Here is a 27961-nt window from a genome sequence, read left to right as displayed (position 1 = left end):
TTAAGACCACATTGCTTAGTAATAGTAATCCCAGCCACATTGTAACCTAGGCCTATCTGTACCATTGCTGTAAAGATGTGAGTGGAACATTCTACTTCTCGACAAATAGACCTTTATTTTATGTGACTTGGACACACAGAGCAGGAATAAACAACAACAAAGTGAAAAATACCACTTCTGGATTCACATTGGAGGACTTGGGAGGAAGAGATGAGGAACACTATGGCTGCCAAGTACAATACCTCCAAGACTTAACATTGATGGTCATCCTCTCTGGATCTTTCCAGCAGAACCTTTTACAACGATCAATATGTAAAGATGCAGAGTGTGCAAAATAAGACTTCACATTGTTCGTTTTATATTCATATTTAGCTTCATTTACTGAAACTTCTATTTACATGATTTTATTAATCTTTGTATCTATACATGCCCCAGTTTAACACATCACAGGATTTGGGGAACAATGTGCAATAGTTATTTCCCTGGGTAATTATAATTACATGAAAATATTACCGAAGCAAAAAAATAGACACCTTTCACTACTTACAATGGAATGGTAATATGTATCCTCATCAATTATTCACCTGGAGATACTGCCACACACCAACTTATCACAGAGATAAATAGTGAAATATTCAATCAAATAACACATATTAATCTAGATTTGTGGAACAAGCCATTACACTGTGATCCCTTTCTTGCTCTGTACAAAATTTTACTTAGCAGCTTCAATAAATCTACATTCAAGATTTTTTTTAAAGAAAACACATCAAAGTACTGTTTATCATTGCCCAACAAAACTGACCACAGATGTTAATCACCTTTCTTCTCTTCTTCATTATTCAGTCATGCCTTCATTTATGAAACAGCAAGAATATCCTTCATTGGAAGCCTCTGAGTCTTCTTTGGCTCATGCTCCCTTTATACCTCATAGTTGAGTTATATCTGTTCTGTGGAATCTACTGGGGAATCTACTTCATGAGATGAATATATATACGTCTCAGTCCTCTGAGACAAAGGTATACAAGTATATGTGCGTATATGTGTATATACATGCCATTAGAGGGGGGGAGAAGGGGGGAGTAGTCCATTACGGGAGCAGACCTCAGTAAGGAACAGAAAAGGTCCAGCACAAATCCTTCAGGCTTTAATAAAGCTACACTACTGTGAAAACTGTAAAAATCATGAATAAATATGGCAAAAAGAGTTGATGCAAAGTGCTATCTGTGTAAAGTAAGACATGGGGCTTGCAGGTAAAAATCCCCAAGTTATTAGAAACAGTGACAATAGAAGGAAAGAGAAGACTTTTTCCTTAAACTGCATGAAGAAAATTCAATTTTCTATAGATTCAGTTACTGTGTATTTTACCTTTAGTGCAAAGAGCTCAAAAAGTGCAGACATGCTTTCCGGTCCAAAGAACATCTGCTTAAAGAGTCTTTCCTGTACAATCAGAAATCGGCAAGCTATGCTGATTTTTTTTTTTTTTGCAATGACTGGGGTTTGCAAAAATGCAGTCCTCACTTCATTTAGACTTAGAAAAGGAACATCCTTACCAAAAATAATAATTAAACTGTTAGTATCCCCCAGGTAAATTAAATGTCCCCAAGTGATGGCAGCAATGACAGCAGGCAAAGGAGTGGTGGCTGGGGATTAAAATGTTCTTTTTCAGACTGACCATCTTCTTAGCTTCAACTGTGTCTCTCTCATCTCGCAGATTTTTGTTCATCTCTCTGCTCCAGAGGTAAGCAAGACAAATGCAAGTGTTAAGGCTACAGTGTCCACGTTTGCCCTTTCCCCTTCCCCCATATCCAAACTTATATAATTTCCATGATAGTGACGTATAATGTATTCATGGTATTGCCTAGTCATTCCTAAAGTAATACAAGCCCTGTTTAGATTACTGTTACTTTGGCAAAATGATTGTTGCACAGCTATGAAAGGCTGCAAATCACTAGTGCAGAAATGATCTGACTTCCCTACTGCTATGATGTACTACAGCTCCCATAATTTCAGGTCACATTTCACAGGTACCAGATTGTAGCAGATTTCATAACTACTGACAGTCATTAATAGTACTGTGGTCAATAATTGTTTTGCCTTACCTGCTTAACTCTGGTTTATTTATCAATGATTTGTGTGATTAATCAAATGTTCTGAATTTGCATAATGCACTGAACTATAAAATAACTACACTGGGCTTTAATAGCAAGATAATTGTGAGTCAATTTGTTGTATGAATATAGCCTAAGAAGACAGAGAAAACAAGGAAAGTAAGAAACTATTCTTTGTACGATCACAAATGCTAGTTCAATAATTTCTTTGGCACCTAGATTGCATTTAATAAATTCTGGAGAGCAATTGCTTGTATAAGGTGGCTATTATATGAGTTCAGCCCAATGTCAACTAGACAAGAAATTTCTGAGTTCAATTTTCCCATTTTGGCAACAATCCAACAAATATTAGACCATCCAAATATTTAATTATACAAAGTAAATTGTTAACAATCTAACACATTATATTATTATTCTGAATACAAAAGAGCTTATACTGGGTGCTCCACTGTAAAAGAAATGAAGGAGAAAAAAATAGTCAAGACTATTTTGTTCGTCTTCATGACATCATTCTATTTCTTCCATACACCATGATCAAAATAAATTTTAAGTAATTGTTATCTGTAAATGAGGCCAATAACTCTTAACAGCTAATTCCTCTGTAGCCCTCCCAACTGTTTTTTTCTTAATTGTAAGTTAAATACATATTGTTCCTTTCCATGGAATTGTATCTCCAAGGGTAAAGAGAGGGACATCACAAACATCCTGGAAGAATTAGTCCCAGGTAGAGGTAGAGACACTTTCCATCCCCCCACCCCCACCCTGTAATTCAGTCACAAGCCCCCAATTGCAAAAGTCCATTTCCCTTCCTCTTTTAAAATTTCTTTTAACCTTGTAACATATCTAGGAGTTGTGGTGGCACAATGGTTAGGATGCAGTACTGTAGGCTACTTCTGCTGACTGCTGGCTGCCTTCAGTTTGGCAGTTCGATTCTCACCGGCTCAGGGTTGACACAGCCTTCCATCCTTCTGAGGCTGGTAAAATGAGGAGCCAGGTTGTTGGGGGCAATAGGCTGACTCTGTAAACCACTTAGAGAAGGCTGTAAAGCACTGTGAAATGGTCTATAAGTCTAAGTGCTATTGCTATTCCCCAGAGCAGGGGTCCCCAACCCCTGGGCTGAGGCCCACTACTGGTCTGTTCAGAACTGAGACATGAACACAGCCGAAAAGTGCACATGCGTGTACAGCTCCACTTGTGCACATAGCTCCATTTGTACAAGTGGCCAGCACATGTGCCTGCTGCTCACGCAAATAGAGCTTTGCACACGCACGCTTTCACCCACCACTTGTGCAAAATCATCCCCTCTGCCTCCTCCCCCACCAGTCCACAAAACCAGAAAGGCTGGAGACCGCTGCCCCAAAGTGGTCCACTTTCTGTAGTTTCTGTATTCAAGTGTTTTCCAAGTAACTGAACAGACAACTCACACTTCCAACCACATTTTTTCAGATACCTTTCTTACCTGAGGAGCTCCAACTGACGCAAGAGGCTTTGTTTTTCCTTCTGCATATTCCTAGAAGCTTGAAATATATCTCTGGGATAGAAGCAAGGAAAAAAGTATTTCCTATATGTAAATCTGTATTTTATAATTTTGCAAACATTAATATTGGCTAAAACCTAGCAGTACTACGCCTGCTGGCGGTAACTGTATATGGAGGATGGTCTAAGTAAATTAATAATAACTAGGTCTCTCCTACTTGTTTGCATGCCGCACAACGGCATAATGTTGCTTGTGTGTTTTTGGCTTAATTCTAGGTATGAATCAAGTCATGGTAATTTGCAAGCTTGCAAATTTATGGTTTCACCTGAGGTATAAACCCACCCATTTTGGTTTACTGAACATGGTTAAAACAAAGAATGGCTAAGTACATGATATGAACTTGGACTATTTGTTAATGGCCTATTGTTATCACAGGTTTATAGACAAGGATATTTACTTATCTGCCTTTTCTCAAAGGACATTCATATGTTCTCATTCCCACTTTTTTTTCCTCCAATGGTTGCATGTATGCACAAGGTATAGTTTGGCCCTAAGGATACAGGTCAAGTGAAATCGGGAGTCCTCAGCATGCAACATTCACTTAGCAACTGTTCAACATTACAAAGAGCACTGAAAAAAGTGACTTATGACCGTCCTCATACTTACGACCATTGCAGCTTCCCACAGATATGACCATCATTTATGACCTTCCCAGCCAACTACCAACAAGCAAAGTCAATGAGGGAAGCCAGATTTGGTTAGCAACTGTGTGATTCACTTAATAACTGCAGTGATTTGCTTAACAGATGTAGCCAAAAAAGGTCATAAAATTGTGCACTACTCTCTTAACTGCCTTGCTTAGCAATGAAATTCTGGTCTCAATTGTGGTTGTAAGTAAAGGACTACCTGTATGTGTTTACCTGAGCACACCAAAAGGTAGCTTTATTTTTTATACATCCATCTCATCTAAAACATTGTGTCTATGGATCATGGGTAGTTATTGTTTCTCAACAATCAACAACTTTGATTCTCCAAATATGTTTCTACTTCAACTCCCGTCGTCCCTGATGTGGGCATTTGGGATTTAATGCTCCGTTTGTTTGAAGCAGACCGCATCAGGGAAAACTGGTCGAAATGGTTGGAAAGCCGGTTTTGGTCAATTAAGTACTAGCAAATATATTATTTTACCACTTGATAATATACAGTAACTGGTTACTTGATAGGCACCAACGGTTCTCAAATGACATATTTTTCTAAACATTAAAGTAATTGATTTCTGTGGAGATAATGATAATATTTGTTTTGTTCCAGGACTATCATGCCCTGTAGGTTTTGACAAAAGAAGGCCTTATATTTAAATGCTGGGGTGTTTGTTACCCAAGCTAATTCCTTCATGAAGTTGCTAGAAAAACGTAATTGGAAAAAGACTTCCATTATTAGTTTATCTCAAGGAAAGGAAAGGTACTATGCCTTTGGTGTACTTGAGATTTATAAAGATTGTAGTGGAGTAGGGAAAACAAAATATCAGAAAATGTTCACCCTTAAAGAGCTATCAATGTGCAGCAGCCACAGACAATAGCATTGCTTTCCTAATATTTCCATTCTAACTACGAAATGCCATTCTACATCTTGCCGTTACCCCTGGTCATACCTGTTCTTCTGTTCCTCCTCTGCCTGGGCTTCTTTCTGCAATTCTTGCAACCGACTTTGGGCTACTTCCAGGTCCCACTTGGTCCTTTCCAGCTGATCCAGGAGATTTTCACTCAGAATTTGTAATCTCTCATTTCGTATACGCATTTCTAGCTGCTCGGAGTGCTGGCAGTGTAACTGATGTTCCAACTAAATATAAACATTTATAAAACAAAATAAATATAGTTGGAGAATGACTCTAGGTTTGCAATAAGAATAATATCTAATATTGTTATTGTTTTATCCTGACAGTATATTTTTTAAAATTAATTTAAATTGCCTACAACAATCCAAGCAAACTACTCCATTTCCCAATTCTCAATTGCGTTCCTCCAAGAATAATAAGCATACAATTGTGACATGAATAAATACAGTTCTTCTTACTTTGGTGGGGATTAGTGTACCAGACCAAAGTGAAATATGAATGGAGTTGAAACCCTGCCAGAGCCATGGGCCTGGAAGTTAAGGGAGGATAGCAGATACTATTCAAAACCAGTTGGGCCAGGCCTTGCAGATTAAGATAAGATTTCAGAAGAAACTTGGCCTACAGTCATGGATTACCACGTCAGGAATTTTATAAAGTTTGCTATATCAATATTATGCAATTGGCTCTCAACCAGACAGCTGTTACTTAAACCAATCAGGTGTGGTTAGACGTAATCATAGACATATCCACCCCAAATGAAAGGACTCTCTGTAAAAATTATTTGCTTGCCACACCATAAGATATAAATTTCTTGACAGAGGCAGCAGGCTAGGCTACATCCCTCTTCAAATGGGCATTTTAAACTTATATCTTTCCTTAAATAGAACATGGCTTTGTCCACTTTAGTTCTGATCTCATCCACGAGAGTTTCCAAAAAGGTATTCAGACAGAAATGTTTCCATCCATGCACGCATCCTGACTTTGCAAACAAGATCTTTCAAAAGCCTATCATATTTATTCCTGCAATACTAGTATTAATGTAGCAGCAAGAAGGATTTAACATTGTTGAACTCACAGGCATGTCCACTCATCCCTGAAGGACCGCAACATTTTTTAATGCTTTGTACAACTCACAAACCAAAGACTGTAAAAATAACACAAAGCTTTTTCACATCTTGATGTAATATGGCAATGAAAGGACAATAGAAAGCCTACAGATGGTAACACTAGTACCTATTAGAACCAAATGAAACAAGAATGATAAAATAATAAATAGAGCAGAAAGCATTTTACTTCTTCCTTTCCCAACAGGTCTATATCTTAATTTGCTGAACTTGTAGATCAGAAGGTTGGCAGTTCAGCAGCTCGAATCCCTAGCGCCAGTAACTGAGTGAGCTCCCTTTACTTGTTCCAGTTTCTGCCAACCTAGCAGTTCGAAAGCATGTAAAAATGCAAGTAGAAAAATAGGGACCACCTTTGGTGGGAAGGTAACAGTATTCCATGCCCTTTGGCATTTAGTCATGCTGGCCACATGACCCCAGAGATGTCTTCAGACAGCGCTGGCTCTTCGGCTTTGAAACGAAGATGAGCACCACCCCCTAGTGTCAGCAACGACTAGCACATATGTGCAAGGGGAACCTTTACCTTTACCCTAATCCAGTTCTAGTTCTGCAAAAAATACTGCCAGCCAGACAAGATGTACTTTCCAATGCATCTTTGCATCCCTTGTGCATATACAAAAACTTATGTTAAGCCATGAGTTTTTCTTGATGGAATCAACAAATACTTTGTAGCAGCCTTTTTCTATTCCACATCCTCCAAACATTTACCAAGGATTCTGGAAATCCTAATCCAGTATATTTAGAAAACACCAGATTGGGCAAGGATAGTTTATAGTAAAGATTATTACCCCTTTACTTAATGATAACTTTGGTTTAATCATAAAAGGATGAGAAGCAGGCCTCGGTCACCTTTTTTTGCCGGTAAAGAATTTTCTCAAATTCTTGTTCTTTGTTCTGCAACTCTTTCTGAAACATGTTGTTTTTCTCAAGCCTTGTTGACTCCTGCAAAAAGAAAACAGAGGAACAAGTGTTCCTTTTTTTTTCTTCCTCCATAAAATCATTCCAAGCATTTGCCAAACATCATAGGAGTAATCAAGAATTAGGATTGCGTGCAGATCAGGAGTTTACCTGCTGAACCAGCCGCTCCCTTTCAGCTTTAATTTGTTGCTCCATTTCCTCATAAAGACACCTGATTTCTCGGTCATGGTCGGTCTCTCTTCTAAAAGAATAGAACAGGAAGAAGGAGATGTGGAAAAAGTGTATACTGTTGTTTTTCAAACTCGGCAACAATGCTGGCTGGAGAATTCTGGTAGCTGCAGTTCACACATATTAAAGTTGCCAAGTGTGAAAAACATTGGTTGGGTAAAATAAACAAAAAATGAAAACAAAGTAAGAGAATGGGGGAAATCTTTTTTTTAAAGCAAAATAAGTACATTCTACTTCACCACGATACTACACCCTGTCACTTTTCACATACTCACTAATTATGGCACTCTCACAGCGCTACAAAAATATCAAAATGTTTAAATAGTTGCTGCCCATAAAAAGAAAAATTCCTAAAAAGAAAAACTCAGGATTCTTTACAAGAGGCTTAATATGTTGTTTCTGGATAATGAATGTTTGCTGTAAGTTTTACAATCCTATCTGCAATCTTCAGCAACTGTAAGTAGGCCTTGGAAAAATTATTCCAGTAAAACTCGTTGTTGTTAAAGATCAAAGTGTATAAAAGATTAATCATGTTTTATAATAAATTGACACAATGACTGATTTAAATTACTGACATTTTATCTATTTTGTTTTATTCACAAAGTTGGCTTATCTTGGCATCAAAGTTGAGCCCCATATTTTACTTCAACTATGCCTCCATGCTGTGCATGAATATTTTACCATCAACAATATTTTACAAATTTTTTGCCTTCTAATTAAAACTTTATGATAGTGTCATGCACTATCATACTTGCACAACATAGTCTTTCCTCTAGATTCCCACATTCTGCCAGTTCCTATTGATGGTTCATGGGTAGGAGAGGTGGCTTGCTCTAGGTTCGGCCAGATTTGGCTGAACCGGTAGTGGTAATTTGGCCTGGGTTGCAGAATCGGCAGATCCAGGCTGGCCACGCCCCCGAACCGGTTCCCCGGTCTCTTCTGCCATTGCCAGCATGTTTCGCAGAATATGCGCAGAACAATTAACAGCCAACTGTGCATGTGCAAGCAATGTGTGGCGGGGGCATACGCGAGTGTGAAGCGAACTGGTGCTAAGTGGTACAGAAACCCACCCCTGATGGGAAGCCAATGCTCCAATCTTCATCATAACAAAAGAGGCATTAAGACATTCTGGGAATTGCTTACCGTTTTAATACCAGTTCCATGGATTCTTTCTCATGGTGTAGTTCCTTGATGTATGAAGAAATATGGAAAAGAAACTCTTCAAACCTGGCTAGGAGTTCTGGTGCCTCTTTTCGGATTCGAACCCAAAGCTCTTGAACTTCACCCTGACTGGAGTAAAGGCAATGGAGATTCTAGCAAAATGCTTTTAATAATTAAAAACAAGACACAACCTTAAGTTCTACTCCTCCCCACACTTCCTTATGATAAAAACAAGCAGACCACAAGAGGAAGGACATAAATCTTAAAGTCTGAGCTTTCTCTGTACATTAGGTTTGCACATTCCCCCCTTCAAAATAGTTTTGGTTGACTCTTATTCTAATTTTTGCTCTTCTTCCTTCATTAATATTGTCACAGAATCATCATTAGCCCTCATTGGACTAGCAACAGAAAAGCAGAAGAGTAACATTCTCACATGGGCATAAGAAATCCATAGACCACCAGATTTACTATAGCCCTCAGTTCCAGTCAATGTGACCACTGGTAAGAGATACTAAGAGCTATAATTCAGCAGCAGCTGGAGAGCCAGAGGGTCTTCACCCCTATTTTACAGATTAAAGGCAATAGATATAGTTCACTAATTATATAGCAAAGAGTCTGCCATACAAAATTCAAGGCAACCTTTTTTGAACGTGAGGCTGTTAAATGGAACAATTATAATAATCATACTCTAATGGGAAAAGATAGATTGGAGAAGTTCCATCTTACTCTTCAAAGATCTGGGATGCTTCAAACTGCTCCAGCACAGAGCAAAACAGTCTCTCCCCTTCATCCGTCTGGTCCAATTCCTCTGACCAGCTAGATTCAAAGGTCTCCTCGTGACTGGCATTTTCAGAGTTCTGGTGTGGCTCGTTTCCTATGAACTTCCCTATGAAAATAAGTGAAAGAATACAAGATCACCTTTCAGCCCACAGAAAGGAAATTTGCTTTAGGCTTATTTTGCTCTGTTTTGCAAAGAGAGACTGACTGGAAGCTCACTGAAGTTACAAACTTCAAGATAAAGTCCCAGACTGCAGTATCAGGGCCTACATAATTAATTGGGGAAGCAAAATTAGAGACCCTTTGTGAAATAGCAAATCCATAACCCCATCTTAACTTAGAAAGTGGTTTTCTAAATCGCACTGGCTATGTAGGTTGTCCTAAGAACAATAGGGCTGGCCATCTTTAGCCCACCCACATAATTTATGCAGCGAACTGTGGTTACTCTGTGGCAATGAAGATAATTCTGCTTATCACCCTTCCCTCACTTAGTACTCATAAGTATGTTTGAATATAAACCTCAGACTCCCCAGCCGTTCAGATCTTTCACCTTGCTAGCTGCAAATTCTGGAAACTACAGTTAATCATACTAGAAGGGCAGCTTCGCGGTCTTAAAAATATTCTCTGCTATTCCTCACAGGTAGTCTTCCACTTAATGTATGGCTGTTCATTCAGCGACTATTGGAAATTAAGATGTCACTGAATGAAGGTATCTATCACTGGTGTTCACAGTCACAGCCATTACACAGCCCCTGCAGTCATGCAATTGCAATCTGGGCTGTTAGCAACCTCGTGTGATCACCATTAGCGATCATCCCTGCCAGATTCCTGAGAAAGTCAACAGGAAAGTCAGATTAGGAGGTCACAAGCCATTTTGTTTCTCTAAACAGTGCACCATTTCCCCTCTCCCTCTTTCTCTCTCACACACACACCAGTTAGAGAGAAGGTTTTTTCCCCTAGCCAGGGAAGTCAGTACAGGGACGTGTTGTATAGAGGAACAAAGTTGGGACAGCTTCCCTTCCCTATGCAGTGCGCGGACTCCCCGCCCCAGGCTAGAGAGAAAGCTTTTCTAATTTTCTAGTGTACTGTGGTGAAGGAAGCCAACATGGCTTCCAGACCACCCGTTCTGTGCACAGAAGGGAGCTGCCTGTCTTCCTTCAGAAGGCAGCTCATTTTCTCCATTCTTTTAACAACCCATTGCAGCCATATCTGGAAGGGCAGGGACAGTGGTCATTGAATGAGGCAGTTTTGAGGGCATCTCACTTAAGAACCGCAGTTACTTACAACTGTAATGGGCAGAGTGGTTGTAACTCATCAACTACCTATATTATTCATTGTTTCCAGGACTAAACTCTCGCAACCCAAACACAGAATATGGTGGAATCCTGCATTTTATTATTATTTGGACTTCTTACACATATAAATAAGTCATTTTTTTAAAAAAAACTGCAGTTTGTTAAATGATTTGCTGACCTGATTTGCACATAATACTAAGGCAAAAACAAATAGTTACTATAGCCTAGTGTTATATCTGCCATAATAACTGTTATATGTGAATTAGTGCCAAATTACGGAAGTGGCTATCAGAGAGCACATACTGCTTTCTTCTATTACTTCTTTCTCTCTCAAGCATTGTCTTGCTTACCTCAGAAGACAGAGCACAGAGATGCCTTCCCTCTGCTACACCCCCCCCCCCCCAGTATTTTAATAAGAATGATTTGTCTAACTGGCTTTCTCATTTGTGATAGGCTGACTATGTCATTCCCCTTATTACTATTGGCTTAGCAAACACTTGATTTCAGAGTTAGGCTGGAAGTTGGGGGAGGGGTCAAGCATGGGATTATTTCAGAATCCTCGCATAACTGCAAAAAACATAAACCTTCCACCCCTAGATTCATGAAACCTTATGTGGTTGTTCTCAAGGGAAGGCGAGCTGTCTGGGGTGATTCTTGTAATTTAGGTAGAGAACAATAAAGTAACTTGCTTTAGCTATCTGAGTGACTATTAACCATTAACTATTCTGGGATAGGTCAGTACTAGCAATATTCTATATAGGTAGTTCTCGACTTACAACAATGTCCTTAGTGACCGTTCAAAGATACGACACTAAAAAAAGTGACTTTTTGACCATTGCAGCATCCCCATGCTCGCTTGATTTACATTCAGATGCTTAACAACTGATTCATGTTTATGACAGTTGCAGTGTCCTGGGGTCTTGTGATCACCTTTTTTGCGACCCTCTGACAAGCAAAATCAATGAGGAAACCTGATTCACTTAACAACCGTGTTACTGATTTAACTGCAGTGATTCACTTAACAAAGGTGACAAGAAAAGTCATAAAATGGGGCAAAACTCACTTAACAAACTTCTCACTTAGCAACCTAAATTTTGGGTTCAATTGGGGTCATAAGCTGAGGACTACCTGTATTATGATTACTACCTCCTAAATGTGTAGCCTAGGTCAAATACCTGAACTGTTTACTCTTGAAACTCCAAGATATTTACCCTTTGGACAAAATATACTATATCATGTCTCTATTCTAGTTCATGAAATCAGAATCTCTCACTGCTTTCCTACCCAATTCCCTAGGTCTGATCACTTTGGTCAGCCTGCTTTGTAGCAAAGTTTTAGAACTGTTGATTTAAGTTGTCTTCTTAAACAGAAGAACTTGGCTTCTTCTAATCAGCACAAGGCTATTTTAGTAACCTCCCCTCCTTCAAAGCCAGCTCATACCAAATGTATCTTTCTTACATTATCTACTTTGCCTGCATGGGGGAATTCATGCTTGCTGGATATTTTAGCAGTAAATGAGAAGTGTTGGAAGACTTTTTAGTAGGACAGCAGGTGGTTGCAAGGAAACCTCATCCCAACATGACTCACAGTAAGCCGAACTACATTCCATACTCTGTTCTGCAAACATGAAGTTTGGTGTGGCTTCCAGATGCTCACTACCCTGAGAAACTTGTTTGTGGAATAGACATGGGGCAAAAAAAAATCCTGAAAGTATACCAACATTTGTAAGCAGTGTTTGTTTTACTAAACAGTAAAATGGCAAAGACAAATAGTTCACCAGCTTGGATCTACTCTTTGTCTATCCATTCCTACTTCTTTGCTTCAGAGTAAAGCAATATTTTCTCCATATATCACTGCCTTGCCTGCTACAGTAGACTCAGTTTTCAGTATGGTTCCATTCTCAGCTGTCTGAGAACAGAAATATGGATTTCCTGTCTACTGTTTGCCTTCAACAGGAGCAGCCATCATTGTTCCACATGTAGTGACTCTCCTTCTTCTCTTACCTAGGCCTACACTGAATTCTACTGGGGTGAGGTAACCATTATTGTCTTGCACCAGACTGTCAAAAACAGCCTCCAGCTGTTCGGTTGTGAACGGTAGCTCACTTTGTAACCGCTGTGGAAAAGAAGAAAAAGGAGGGTCAGATTCAGGATTTTTATCTATAATTAACAGAACAAATAGAAAATATTATTCTCACCTTATTTCCCCAGTTGCCTCCATAGAACTAAGCTTGCCAAGTTCTTGTACAATGCAGATGAAAGGATTGGGGGTGGGAGTGGGGGTACGGACTTTCCTTGAATACATGGATATGATGATTTGCACTCTTGCATTTTCTGCTCTAAACTCACATTAATGGGTAGAGTTTCTAGTTAAGGTGTGTCTTAACCATTATAGTCTATAATTATAATTAGCATTTAGTATTATAAACCAGAGAATGAAGTCCTGAATAACCTTACTGGTATGCAACTCATGGAAAATTGGCAGACGTCATATAAACAATGAACATTCTACTTTGCCAGGGCAGAAACTGGGTGTTCTCTAAGTGCACACTCTGTCCAACTTAGCTGCAATTCATAGCCACAACCGTTCATTTGGTATTTCTTCTGCGCCTTTAACAGCACTCTTCAAAGCATGCAAATATATGCAAAAGAAGGGACCAGGATAAGCTCTTTTTTTAGTTTGATATCCCTTCAATAGCCTTCCCATATTTTATTTCTTCATGGCACAGAAAGACACAGAAAGATGGCCACTGAAGCCAAAGTTGCATTTATCCTATGACAGGCATCACAACGCCTATACTTTCGGATTTACACTGAAGACTTCCTTGCCTTTGGGAATAGATGCTGGTGCAGGTGTGAAGTAGACACAGTATCTGTACCTATCCTTCAAGAATTGACGTGAAGAATTTTGCTCCCTCTTGGTAAAATTTAGATATGTGTCCACATATCTTTTAGATGTGTGTCCATTTATTCTTATGTATACTGACTGCTCTGTGTTTTTAAAGAAATGAAGTACAGTCTTTGTCTATGTTGTGTTACATTTGTTTACGGACTTTTTTTTATTTAAAAAAAATTACTTAGGCCAAATTCAGCATCCATGGGAAGTAAGAGTTAATGTGGAAGATGATATAAGATTCACCCATTATATTAATCGACAATCTTATAAAAACAAAGCTTATTAAATAAATCAGAATTGATTCATATCATATATTAAACCATAAACTTTGATTTTGTTGCCAATATAGATAGCCAATTAATACTATGGCAATTCATAGTGACTATGGCAGATGGTTATGTTCAGCATTTTTGAGTACACTGAACATCAACACCAATGTTGAAGAAAAGCTGAAAAGATGATGGTGACAACCCAAGAGAGGTGTGAAAATGATGGATGGAATGTTGACAGCCTTAATGAGACCAGCCAACGGATCAGTTGGTGAACATATAAAAGGAACCAATCAGAAAGTGGCAAGGGGATCTTCTTGTGACAATTACCAGCTGACTGAATGAACAAGAGACCATCACCAGACTAAGCAACATAAACAAGAGCTAAGTACATTGTGAAGAAAGGCAAAAGGAAAACTTAAAGTAAAAAATGTCTATGGATATTCTCAGTCGGGTCATGGTTTTTCCAAAGGTACTTTTTCAAAAGGCAACTGGAATTTGTTTTTCCTTGAAGAAATTTCACTTTTTATCCAAGAAGCTTTGTCAGTTCTGATGAAGAAGAACTAAAGAAGCTTCTTGGATGAGAAGCAAAACACCTGCAAGGAAAACCAAGGTCTAGTTGCCTTTTGAAAAAAAACCTTTGGAACAAAGTACTAAACTGGATTAGCTGAGCAACCAAAAAGCACAGAACATGAATTGGGCAATTTGGACTTCTTTCCAAATGTGAGAACATATAAAAAGAAAAGATAAATATTAAACTTTGAGCATCTGACTGACCAATGACAGAAAAGAAGACAGTTAAATGATGATGGTTTTCACCATTCCTTTCATTCACTTGAGGGCATATGGGGGTGAAATTCAGCAGGTTCTGATAGGTTCTGGAGAACCGGTAGTGGAAATTTTGAATAGTTCGGAGAACTGGCAAATACCACATCTGGCTGGCCCAGAGTGGGGTGGGAATGGAGATTTTGCAGTATCCTTCCCCTGACACGCCTACTAAGCCACACCCACAGAACTAGTAGTAAAAAAAATTGAATTTCATCACTGATATGGATATATCTAAACAGAAACAGGGAAAATGAATGTCAATCTTGGGTCAATACCAAGCAATCTTCAACTTTGGTATTACATTTAAGCTGAGACTTTAACAGAAAACCATTTTATGCTAAACCTATAATAATTAAATTATGTTGCATCATATTTGATGTCAGTCTGATACTTGGTTTGCTCCAGTACTGTTTTCAAAGCTCAGACTTGAATGTTCTGCTTTGTATTTGGAACAGAATCTGTTAAATAAAGTGATATGCTTCTTCCCATGAACTATGATACGTTCCTACACCTAGTCGTTGCATTCACACAATACATCAAACAAGCAAACCATATAGTATCTTGAGAAGCCAGCCAGTGTCAGATCCTTACCTGCATGTCAAATCTTGTTATGAAACCCTTCTCCTCCTTGTCACAGAGCCGGAAGAGCTCCTGGGCTTTTTCCAGCATTTCCACTTGTGTGTTTCCCTCACCACTCAAGCAGAGAAGGGGAGAAGGAAGCGAAAGGGAGCGAGAGACACCTTCAGTCATTCCATTTACTTCCTTGTCTTCCTGATGGAGAGTTTTGGAATGTTTTTTCCCAGATCTCTGCATTGCTTTGCAAGCTTTTCACTGAAATGATAAAACATTAGGGGTGGGTGGGAGTAAAATGAACTTAATTACTTTTCTCCTTAAAATAATAAATGAGAGACTTCCAAACATGTTCTGCAAAGACACTACTGAGAATAATCATTTATATGAATGAAAAACAGGGAAAGTATTTTTCAGAATAACACTGGGTTAAATATGCAGTTCTACCAAAATCTCCATCTCGAAGCAAAACATAGCTCTCATGTGTTTTGGAGGAAGTAGAAGTTAGTGTCCTAGAACACTGCAGAATAAGTAAATACTCTATGCTCTATGCACAGAATATGTGATTGTTAAAACAAGCCTTCTGCTGCAAATATAATCAAGATGAAATCACTACAGCACCACATTTGGAGAAAATAGAACAGAAAAGAGGCATGCCACTATTCCAGATTTTAATCTTTGAAAGTCTTTTGTATTATACCACCACTGATTTAGATTCAAGAAAACTCAGAAGGTGATTATATGGCTATAATCACCTTCTAACATTTAGAAAGCAGCTTATAACTTGCTTCCATAAAATATTTAGAACACATAAGCATGGATTGAGGCTACAATTTTGTTGAGAATAAGTAATGCTAAATTCCATGGGATTACTTCTGGAAAAAAAAAAACTAGGAAAACGGCTACTTACATACATATTACATTGCAGGCTTGCTGATATAGAAGAGTATCTTGTATCTTTGTCCATAAATCTTGTATGAAATTTATCTACTGTAAAACAAAAACAACTACAAATATTAAATACTACATAGCAGACCTGAGATGATTACAGTTACTAAATAAATATCAAACTAAAACCTACTTCATTCAAGTTCCCATGCTCCCACCAAGAGTATCAGTTTCACAGATATGACTGATAACTTGCCTTCTAGAAGGAACCTTCTTATTTGATCAAATTCTACTAAACGAAGTTTTAGATACCTATCATCCCTGAGTGATCAATATGTGTTGGAAGGAAGACATATCAATCTTTGTATAAAATAAACAGCGCTTATATTTGGAAAGTTACCCTTCAGTACTTAACTCAAAAAAAAAAAGAAAGGTTATTTATTTAGCGTATGATGCGAACACGATAGAAGAGAAGTAAACATATACAAATAATCCACATATTTATATTCAAAATGTCTCAGGGCATATGGTGGTGGCCTCATAACTAGATGTACATTATATATATAAAAGAGAGTAACAGATAAAATACCTTTAAAGTCTTCATTTCGATGGCAGAAATAATAAATCCTTTGCTATCAAGTTCACAGAAGCCTTCGGTTTTTACATCTCTTCAAGAGCTGAAGAATTAATGCAGTTTTTCCTCAAATGGGGCACATTTTCTCATCTTCTCCCCAAAAGCCTACAAAGACCAAACATTCATTATGTAATTAAAACCATGAAAAGAATCCATGCCATTTGAAAGAAAAATTGAAATAGCATTACTATAAATGAGGACACAGAAACACAGACATGTGTATTAGCTGAAATGCTTAATTCTCTTTTTAGTCTATTCAGTTGGGTCATAAAGAGTCCTTTGACAGAAAACAGGAAAGACCAGTAAGAAGATATAATATAATACCGGTATGGTATTGTATGTTCAAAGAAGAGATTAGCACTCAAGGGAAAGTAGCAGGATGTACTCAAACTATCACAATGCTTATTGCAGCTCAATTGGTTCAGCACAGCAGAAGTCTAATTTTTAAAAAGTCCTTTATTTCTATAATATGGTAAACAAAGGCTGTCTAACTCTTAAGTGCCCTTTCCTAAGGATTATTAAAAGCTAAGGATAAACTATTTCAATGGGGTGTAGTCAAAGCCAAAGGATCACGTTTCACAATAAGGGAAACAGAAAATCTTCCTTCAAAAAACCCAAAGACATTTTGTGAGAAATGCAGAGAAATAAGACCCTGTTGTTGTTTATCCCAGTTACTTTGTACAGCAGTATTCCAGCAGATCTTTAAAATAATTCAATATTTTCTCTCTTCTTATAACAATGACCAGAAATATGGAGTCTGTGGGCAAGATGAGACTTCACTTCGTCCAAATTATGGAGTTGTTGGTGCTCCCTGAGCTTGCTTGTTTACTTGCGGATATTTCATTACCCAATTAGGTAACTTCCTCACTGCCAATGAGTGTGAAGTTTGCAGTATATAACCAAACTCAGAGAGCATCTTCACAATTTAATCCTGAGTGACATACTGTATATTCTCTGCGTTTGTCCAGATTGTTAGACAGAGATGCTGAGATGCTATGTCTTCACACAGACTCTAAACAAACGGATACAGATAATATAGCTGACTGACTCACACATATATTTCGGAACTGTCCCAGGACTGAGTTCAATAAAAGCATGGGCTTGGTCTTATTTATTGCCATGGCTTAATAGCTGGAGAAATTTTTTGGAAGACATTTAGTATTAGTTATTTAAGATCTTCAAACGAGACATATTATATCATTTGGTAGATTGTACAGATATTCTAAGTGGGGGAAAGGATATTTTTATTAGATAAGACAAATTGTGGATACTGGTATTAAATGAGTGATAATATACTCAGCTCCCCATTAGGAACTTAGTAAAGTTACCAAAGCAAAGTATTTTTCAAGTCATGTTCGAAGTTTAGTATTTCTTCAAAGCTTAGTACTTGATGGACATATTCATGCAGTTTTTCATTGGCAGTAAGAAATTGCCTTGCCTTTAAAAACAAACATCTGAGGCAGGTTTACAGTACAACCTTGGAATTTCCCAGAGGTCTCCCATTCAAGCACTAATTAGAAAAAACTCTCTTTTACTTCCAGGGTCAGACAAAGTCGGTTGCATTGTATTCTCTATTGAGATGATAAAATTCTGACTTTTATCAAATGCCTATTTAAGAATACATGGTTAAATAACAAATGTATCTACAGGTAACCCTTGATTTACAAGTTTATTTAGTGACAGTTTGAAGTTACAACAGCACTGAAAAAAGCGACTTATGACCATTTTTTACACTTATGACCATTGCAGCGAATCTGTGGTTATGATTGAAATTTAGACGCTTGGCAACTGACTCATATTTATGACGGTTACAGTGTCTCAGGGTCATGTGATCATCTTTTGCAACCTTTTGTCAATGGGGAAGTCAGATTCACTTAACAACGGTACTAATCTAACAACTGCAGTGACTCATTCAACACTATGGCAAGAAAGATCATAAAATGAAGTAAAATTCACTTAACTTTCTCACTTAGCAACAAAATTTTCGGACTCAATTGTGGCTCTACATTGAGGACTATCTGTATTATTTATGCATAAGACTAATGACTGAGAGATATCTGTCTGTAGACTGGCCTGGTAATAGCACACCCAATTTAAGTTCAAATATGTGCAACTTTTCAGTTGCTTTTGAGTGTTCAGCATCACTTTCCCTTAACCTGGTGCCCTCCTTATTTAGAATACAACTTCCATAAATCCAAGCCGGGAAAGCCAATAACTGGGATGAGTTTGAAACAATTAGAAGCAGAGTTTCTCAAGGGCATCTTTCTTTATAGGGTTCCAAGCTATACCCACTCACAAAATAAGACCCAAGTATAATTAGCTTTTTAAAGTACTGACATTAATTCAAATGCAACAACTTCTTTAAAAGCAGAACATTATCGTTGCCTCTTTATTAAAGAGAATGGGAATGAAAGCCTAATTATACATTCTCTTAGGAAAAGCATAATTACAGTATTACATTTTCAATTAAACTTTAATCCTATGAATTGTTCAGCAAAACATTCAGTAAAATTCCCTTTCCCACAAAGCAATTTATATTAGGAAGAGCCTTGCTTCTGGTATCTCTAATAGATTGATATTAAAAATAATAACCAAGTTGAGACTGAAGACAAAGTCCTGAACAACAATGTCACTGCTCATTTCCATTATCACTTTATCATATAATAACAGGATCTTTATGGTTGATTCCTCATGTTTTTGTGAGCCAGCCTAAGGTTTCCAGTTTAGAAGACTTCCAAAGAGATATACTGTATACCTAGCACAAAAAGACCAACGTTTGGGAAGAATATTGAGAAATCTACTAGATGCGTTTGTGTTTGTGATTTTAACAAAACTATCTCTTTTTTTTCTTACTGTGGTCAACACAGACAAGACATTTATGTAGTGCAATTGCCCTGTCCCAACTGAGGAATGTTAGGTATATTCTGATGTGTTTCCTCATGATATTTACTTTCTTGAGAAAATACAATAGGGGAAGATAGAACAGATGCACAATATCTTTTGATGGTAATGCCAAGAACGGTTATTGGGAAACATCCCTCTGCTTGGTTTGCAGGATGCACCAGGCTGAATATTTGATTTGGGCTTATCATGATGTTTGAATGGATTAGCTTCAATAGTGAAGTAAATGACTGTTGTTTGTTCAACAAATGATAAACAAAGCAAACTGTGGCAAAATTCTGCAGTCTTTTTCCCCCCCTAACTTTCCAAGTTCCCTTTGAGCTAAATAAACAAAAACCAGTAACAAAATTTTCCATAATTTTGAAATGAAAATATAGGAAATCTATAATGTAATTCTTAAAACAGATTCAACTTAATTAAAAAAGACTCCCTGGCCTTTCCCACTTATGAAACCCGATTAAAAAAAGAAAATGTCTCCATCAGCCTTTTGTTTTATTGCTCCATTCAATATGGAGTTCTCTTTACAAATTATATGTGGCTTCTAGGAATCAAAACTCTGCCTACCCTTAAACTGGTACAATACCTGAAATCAGCCTAAAAGAAAACAGTGGAGCTCATATAAGCAGTTACTAGATATACTGTACCTTGCAAGACAAAATAGCAAGTGCTGCATTCTGTTTATGACCCCCCCTAAAAGGTTCTAAAAATCCCCCACTTTTCTAATTGAAAGAAGAAACTTTTGGGCTTACATTTAGCTCCTTTCTTTCACTATTTGAAATCGACACTCTCATCTTAAACAGTAGCTAAACATACTTAGTCCAACTCAGTTATTTGAAAAACCAAAGAGATGGACAGATATCTTATTTTGCAAAACTTAAGAGCTCACTAGAATCTTTGTTTTGCCAAAAAGAAAAAAAGGATAATAAAAACACATAGCTATAAGCTTCTTTGTACACAGCATTTCTGACAATTTATTTTCTCTAACTCTTTGAAATCTCTGAAATCAACTCACATGGAACCATTTTTTTCCTGTGAAAATGGAACCAACTGAAAATAGAAACAACTTCAACTAAACACATTGGGATTTACACATAGTATACAAGTATAAAATGATACATGTTGTGACAGATAAGTGAATTATTATATATTTTAGTCCACTGGTATTCACGGGAGTTTTTGATATGGTGGTGTAAGGCAGATCCTACGAATAAGGAAGTTTGCAGAAAATTCTACCCATTATGCTTGGCTGTATTATTTTTTATTTTATATTTAACAAGGACAATTTTGCACACGTTCTTGCAGGAATGCTGATAGGTACGATACTGTCCTGTAATTGCTACTGGGTATGTATTCTTTCCATTAAGTCAGGACGAAGCCAAAGCTAGCAAAGTCTGTTTCAGAAATGTCAAATTCTGAAAGGAGGGTGCTTTTTTTGTTTTGAAGAGCAGATAGCTCAGGGCAGCAAGCCAAGACAAAGATGCCCTTGGCTTTCTCCACACCGGCTAAGGGTATCAGGCTTTGGCACAGCAACAGAAATTCCAACACACTGGAGACCTTCGGTGCCAGGATCATGAGAGAGTTTAACAGCCTTGAGTAAAGCTCTTCACTTATGGATACCAGAGCAGCCCTCTAAGGTAATATTTACCTAGCAAAAGCAAATGTACAAACGCCAGAAGGAACATTTGGTCAGGTGAGAGGATCAGGGTTGATTGGGGGATTTCCTCCGTCCTTCATTTTTGACTGCTTCTTTCCTCGAACTTTAAACAGCTATTTTGTCTTCAGCGCCCTTTAATAACACTTCAAAGACCGGGAGCTGAGAAGATACATAATTGATGGGATCCTTAAAACTCATATGAGATGAGCAAAGGCAGACAGTGTAAAGTCAAACAGGAATGGGGGACCTTGTCAGATGTTTCATTCGTACATAAGATGATGAAAACAAGAACTGTAGCAAATTGGAGGTCAAGTGTGAGAAGGGTGATTACTCTTACACTGAAAGTATATGTCATGCAAATACTGCTGTACAATCTAAAGCTAGAAAACTAGAAATTTGAGAAGCGAGTCCTAGAGGGCTTACTGGAAAAGAACATAGCTTTTGATTACAGCACTAAGCTCTTTGCTATGCTTTATTATTCCAGCTTATTAACAATTGCTTCATATGCAAACTTTTAGGAAGCCAAAACACGTGGATAGATATTGTTAGACTATCTGGGAGCCAAAAGACGTACATTCATTTCCACTCTTTGCTATTAATTGGTTGAAGAGTTAAAATGCCTTAACTACCTTTAAACCTAAAGGGAACATGGGATACTAATAATTCTACAGTTTTACTCCTCATAGATATTGTATGCATGCGTGTTTGCACCTGCATAAATATATGAGCTCCTCCAATTTTCTCCTTGTGTGTTCTTTGAAAAAGTGATGCCATCACAGATCTAATACATTTAGGTTAGATTTTGCATAGGCAGCTTGATATTTAATTCTCCTCATATCACATTATGTTCTCCAAAAATACACTGAGCAGAGCTATTTACCAAAACTCTAGAATAATTTCTGCAACAACATTTATCAAAGCGGTGAACAAAAGATATCCACCTCCATATAAGAATAAACATAAGTTGAAATAACAATTATTATTATGGGAATATATCAGTGGTGGGATTCACATTTCTTTACTACCGGTTCTGTGGGCGTGACTTGGTAGGCATGGCAGGGGAAGGGTACTGTAAAATCTCCATTCCCTCCCCACTCCAAGGGAAGGTTACTGCAAAATCCCCATTTCTTCCCCATTAGCTGGGACTCGGGAGGCAGAGAACAGATGGGGGCGTGGCCAGTAAGAGGTAGTATTTATCGGTTCTCCGAATTACTCAAAATTTCCGCTACCAGTTCTCCAGAACTGGTCAGAACCTGCTGAATACCAATATATAATGGAATGTGAAAATGACCTTGGAAGTGGAGGGGGGAGGGAGGCTTCTTAGGGAATGATCAGATAAAAAGGGGGAATGCCCATAGCTGAGTAATGGATATAGAAAGAAACTTAGAATTTTCCCAGTGAAACAGGCAGTAAAAAGAGATTGCAGAAACTTGTGCAGCTGTCAGAATGTCGCTGATTGTTCCATCTGGAGAATAATAAAGCTAAGCTTTATTATTTTAAACTCTGCAACCAGTTAACAGCAAAGAGGGGAAATGAATTTACATATTTTGGCTCCCAGATAGTCTAACAATATCTATCCACATGTTTTGGCTTTCTAAAAGTTTGCATATGAAGCAATGGTTAATAAATGCAGTTTGCCCCATTGCTTCCAAATATATGACCACTGCAGGTGAAAGGATAAGAAAGAATTCCAGAAACCATGCTCAGTACAGATAGATCCTCAACTTACAACAGTTCATTTAGTGTCCATTTGAAGTTACAGCAGCACTGAAAAAAGTGACTTGTGACCATTGTTCACACTCATGTGAACACAAATGGTCATAAGTCACTTCTTTCAGTACTGTTGTAACTTTGAACAGTCACTAAATGAAAACTATTGTAACTCAAGGCCTGCCTGCAACTGAGCTTTCACAAGCATGCTAGTAACTGAAGGCAGAGTTCATGAATGGGTTGAATCACCAATCTATTTGAAGGCTTAGACGTAAGTCCAAACCACATTTGGACTTAAATGTGCACAAAGAGCACATTTGTTTCTCTTGGCTGGAATGGACAATTTCCTCAAAGTTGGGAGAAAGTAGGACCTGCACAACAGGGAACGCACGTCAGCAAAGATTTATCTAATGGAGTAGTGTCCACTGAGAATTAGTATTGTACAGTTTCAAGTAAAACCAGTTGGGATTTGTGTTACCAAAACTCATGGTGGCTTTGCTGTTGGTATAGAATGTTATGAAATAAAAAGTTCCAGTAGTGCCAAAGCAAACTGCCAACATCATGCATTATTGGTAAATTGACAAGATAAATATGTGACTGGGGGAAAAAGTTACTGTAGTCTTTGAAGCTGTCTCCCAATAGGATATGCTAAACTCATAACTGATTGGACTGATCTTTCAGCCATTTTTTCTCTTTCTTAAATGTAGCTCAGACTCAATCTTGAATAAGGTGTGTGTGTGTGTGTGTGTGTGTGTGTGTGTGTGTGTGTGTGTAAAATTTAAATTATTACTCAAAATACAAGTGACAAGGCATGAATGTAAACTATCTCTTATCCCTGGACCTCAAACTAAGCCAGGCTGAAACTGTCTCATTTCCAGAATCTAATTCCATGCTTTAAAAAAAGCATGGTGTATATTTTATTATCCTCTTACAGTTAGTGCTCCAAATCAGGAACCAATTTATCAATGGATTCTTTATCAAACTGGTATCTAATAACAAGGATGGTAACCCCCTACCCACATGCCATATGCAGCTCCACAACAATAATTTTATGGCTCTTGGGATTGGCCCTGTTCCTAAAAATGCTACTAACATGCAGAGGTAGTCATTTCCCTGTTGCTTTAATACTGGCTTAATCTTTGGGAAGTGCAAGATTCATTTTAAAAGAAGATCCTGCTTACCTGGCTGTAAATACCACAGCAAAAGAATATGAAGTCCTTGGACACTACGGTAAATGTTCCCCAAGTCTGCTTTAAAACAACTACAGAAAGACAGTTTTGCAAATTAAAAAAAACTCTGTAATTCATGTAACTGCAATATGTTCATTTGAGTGGGAATGGAAAGAAGAATCACTGCGATTTAAAGTGACTAGAATCAAAAAGAAATTGTGCTCTCTGATTAGGCAAAGAACAAGCATGATTAAACAAGATCATCTATAAATGTAAGTTCGACTTGTTACAGGATCTAAAAGCTAACTTTCATTCTATTACCGCTACTAGAACTAATTGAACATTTCTATTTTGTAGGTAGCTAAATTGAGTTATCTGCCTATATATGACATGCTAAAGTTGTTACATCTGTGCAGCAATTTTTATGGTGTTGGTTTTTGTGAAACAGAGTTTATGTCAAAAAAATGAAATAAATGTCTGAACTGGCATTTTAGGGCGTGTGTCAGATTCACTTTTTTAAAAATAGAGACAGATGGAGAGAGGGATAGAAAAATTGCCAGATTTTATACAGAACCAAAGACAAATAGTCCTTATTTAGCAACCATGATTGAGACTAGAAATTTGATTTTTAAGTGAAGTGAACAACAACTGTGTTTATTATCTCTCAATTCACCACAGATCTTCAGCTTTCATTCAGTTTACAGATCTGCAAAGTTGTAAATGCAATGATTGGTCACGAAATTGCTTTTCTATCACTGTCATAACTGTGAACAATTGGTAAATGAGAGCTACCTATAGTTTCACAGAACACACACATTTCTATGTATGTATGTATATGACATTCCCTCAAATAAGCATTATATAGCTGCTTCTAGAATAGTACATTTTCATCATAAAACATTCAAAGAAAATGCATGAGGTTTCACAAGGAAATTAACATTTTGTACCTCTCACATTTGTTTCAGTGCCTTTACCATATAGCTTTGCAACATTCACTATCCAACTAAAAGTCATCAAATAAATTATAGAACAAGCAAGAAAAAATTACTATACAATCTTCAAATTGAATGTGCAGAGGACTAAACTAACAGAATTTATGCTTTAGCAACTCTGCTTAGAATTACATTACAAGAATAAATGGATAAGTGTCCTCTCTTCTAAGGAATACTTTCAACAGAACAAGGATTTCCATTTTTCATAAATATGACTTGATGATCCATCTCTTGGTTTTTAATATTCTGCAAGCCTATGCCATTTTCTGACTCAGGAATCACGTTGGAAAAGTACCGTGAATGAAAAGCATAAAAGTATTTGCATATTTATTTGCAGGTAGTTAGCCAAATCACATCTTCCCAGGCAAATGTGTGGAGGGACGGAGGGACGGAGGGACTCTAAAAGTAGCTGGTTAAAATTAGATTTCATATCTAATTTTAATTTAATCTAATTTTAACCAGCTACAATTTCCTCTACATAATCAGCTAACTTAGAAATCTTGAAATCTGAACGCAAATCTAAATCACGTATTACTTTCCTTCAAGCCAGATTACCTTTGATAACATCGCAGCTGTGTTTTCAAACTCATCTCTATAGCTACAAGGAATGGAAAGCATGTCCTTTAAAAAAACAAAAAACAAGCTGGGATTCTAAAAGGTTTCCAAGGAATTCATAGAAACAAACTGGAACCAGCATAAAACTATAGATTGTTTCCCCTTTTTACTAAATCCATTAAAATGTTAAAATTAAAGAAATAAATATAGGGACATAGCAAATTCTAGAATATAATTCTAGGGAGAATTACGAAGTTAAACAAAACATGAGGCTCATTGTAAGACATCACCTATGTTAATGCATCACTCATCAACAATCAGGAACTGCTATGTCATAACAATTATTGTTATCTAATATAGGGGGTGGAAGGAGGGAGAGAAAGAAGTTTTAAACATATCTGAATGTATTTTCAAGCAAATATGTGTGTGCATGCACACACACAAACACAGTGTGAATAGGGAGAGCTGTAGTTGATTAAGTATCCTGACTCAAAATCAACAGGTTATTCTGAACTTCAATTTGGAGTGCAGATAATATTCTCCTTAATTATGTACCTATTTATGGAGCAAGCTAAAAACTCCAAGAACAGCAGTTATATACCATCAGAGAATCCAAAAAGCTGATCAGGCTGTTGGGTTAGAACATCTATCTTCTTAACACGAAAAAGAAGTCTCAACTAAAGTTCAAGTCCTGTGCTATTTTTTTAGGTGGGTAGTCTCAATCTGTTCTGAGCAAACTTAGATTTTCAAGATCAGATCAGTTTGGCTACGTGCTGCCATCTAGCAGTGCTTCACCTAGAAGGTCGAAAATAAAATATCTGCAACTGTAGGTTCTCAAATTTTATAGTCCTCAAATAAAGTTTTAAGACAGTGAAATCTATAGACATTGCTATCTAATTCAGCACCAAGGGATCCAAATCATTGCTCACTGGTTAAAAGTGAGCCTTTCCAGGTGCAGACACAAGATTACCCTACCTCACAAGTGTGTTCTCTAAAACAGTACAGCACTTAGGATAACTATGAATTATTTGCAGGATGTTTGGACATCACAAAGGAGGTTTTTTATTCCCCAAAGTGCACTAAAATTTATGCTATACCCTCTACAGTTCAATCAGGAATTATTTTTATTTATTTTTCTATACTGTGTTTTATTGCTTGAAAGGCACCCAGAGTCCCTGTGAGCAAGTATGTGACTATGTAAATTTTGTTTAAAAATTAAGGTATGCTGGAGATTAGCTTTTTACTCCATCAAGAGTCTATCTTTAAACAGCTGCATAACTAACCTTAAACAGTTGTCTCAAAGACAGAGGTGAAACGATGAAAAAGAAAATAATGCCTTTCAAATCTGCTTCTGTTAAGCAACTGTTAATGACAGACAGTCCTTCATAAGGGAAAACATGCCCATGTTAAGACAGCCTGGAGACTCAGACTTTTTAGAAACGCATGGCTTGTTAATTATTACCTGTGGTAACCTAAAAGCTACGCCAGGATCCGGGGAGAGTTTAATTGCAATGTCAAAAGTGATTTTATCCAGAAAGAAAGCAATGCGTTTGTGAAAGTTAGCCTAAAATCCATTGCAAGGAGAGAAAAAAATCACTCACTAAGTGATTGCAGCAGATAAATGTCTTCGACCCGAGTTCAGTTTGCTTTGCTTTCCGAGATTCACCCCAAAACTCGCCCCTTTCTTAAGAAGCCCTGGACTCTTTTACCCCATTTGGCTAAGAGTAAGAGCAAACCTCCACCAGGCTATCGCCCGTCACTCTTCCTATAGCGTCCTTTTCCCACCTACCTCGTTGGGGAGAGAGATGGAGGGAGGTCAGGTGCAGCAAACCGCGTTTGGGAAACGCTTTCTAGACAGAGCATTTGCGCTACTCCCGTTTTAAAGGAATGCTTGTGCCCAGGTAAGTTGCCAACCGCGGAAGGAAAAAGCCCTCGGTCGTAGTTTTCGCGCAGACGGAAAAGGCTGGCAAAACCTCTCGGACAGTTCGACCTGTTCCTTCCAAGATGAAGGAACAGCTTGGAAGAGAAAGCCAGCCAGCCAGCCGTCCAAGCAACCCAAGCGGGGAAAAAGGCTTTTTTGGCAAGCCGGAAATGACAGAGCACCCACTTGCCGCTCCGAAAGGTCAGCAAAGGGAACCTCCGCGCTTATACTTTCCTCGTGCGCTCTAAGCTTCCCGCCGCAGCCGCTTCTCC

At 37.8% G+C, this 27961-nt stretch overlaps 1 protein-coding gene across 5 annotated transcripts; it reads right to left on the bottom strand.

The window, feature by feature from the left end:
• Positions 1 to 95: 95 nt before the first annotated feature.
• CRACR2B (calcium release activated channel regulator 2B) lies at positions 96 to 27961 on the bottom strand. Of its 5 annotated transcripts, XM_014057689.2 has the most exons (13): positions 27558 to 27961; positions 21334 to 21501; positions 16743 to 16892; positions 16176 to 16255; positions 15287 to 15526; positions 12707 to 12818; positions 9358 to 9517; positions 8614 to 8760; positions 7393 to 7483; positions 7174 to 7266; positions 5240 to 5427; positions 3571 to 3642; positions 96 to 1730 (listed from the first exon to the last, which is right to left on the bottom strand). In XM_014057689.2, the coding sequence occupies exons 5-13, from the start codon at positions 15506 to 15508 to the stop codon at positions 1574 to 1576; spliced, it is 1242 nt and encodes a 413-aa protein (XP_013913164.2). In that variant the 5' UTR covers positions 15509 to 15526; positions 16176 to 16255; positions 16743 to 16892; positions 21334 to 21501; positions 27558 to 27961; the 3' UTR covers positions 96 to 1573. The 5 variants fall into 5 exon arrangements, with proteins under 5 accessions (XP_013913164.2, XP_013913163.2, XP_087572467.1 ...); XM_014057688.2 differs by lacking the exon at positions 21334 to 21501; XM_087716341.1 differs by lacking the exon at positions 21334 to 21501 and having other exon boundaries at positions 27876 to 27893.

The sequence above is a fragment of the Thamnophis sirtalis genome, unplaced genomic scaffold, assembly GCF_051295495.1.
Source record: "Thamnophis sirtalis isolate CommonGarterSnake01/CBP01778 unplaced genomic scaffold, rThaSir2_p1.2 scaffold_1, whole genome shotgun sequence".
Taxonomy (NCBI): domain Eukaryota; kingdom Metazoa; phylum Chordata; class Lepidosauria; order Squamata; family Natricidae; genus Thamnophis; species Thamnophis sirtalis.
The sequence above is the reverse complement of the archived record's forward strand: the minus strand, read 5'-3'. Positions and strand labels throughout refer to the sequence as shown.

Bases quoted from the DNA above. Each gene is read 5' to 3' on its own strand.
- CRACR2B (XM_014057689.2), bottom strand. From the start codon at position 15,508: ATGCAGAGATCTGGGAAAAAACATTCCAAAACTCTCCATCAGGAAGAC. The intron at 9,518-12,706 runs GTAAGAGAAGAA...TTATTTTCATAG, and splicing joins AGAATTCAGTGTAGGCCTAG to GGAAGTTCATAGGAAACGAG. The intron at 5,428-7,173 runs GTGACCGAGGCC...GTTTATATTTAG, and splicing joins TTCTTTACCGGCAAAAAAAG to TTGGAACATCAGTTACACTG.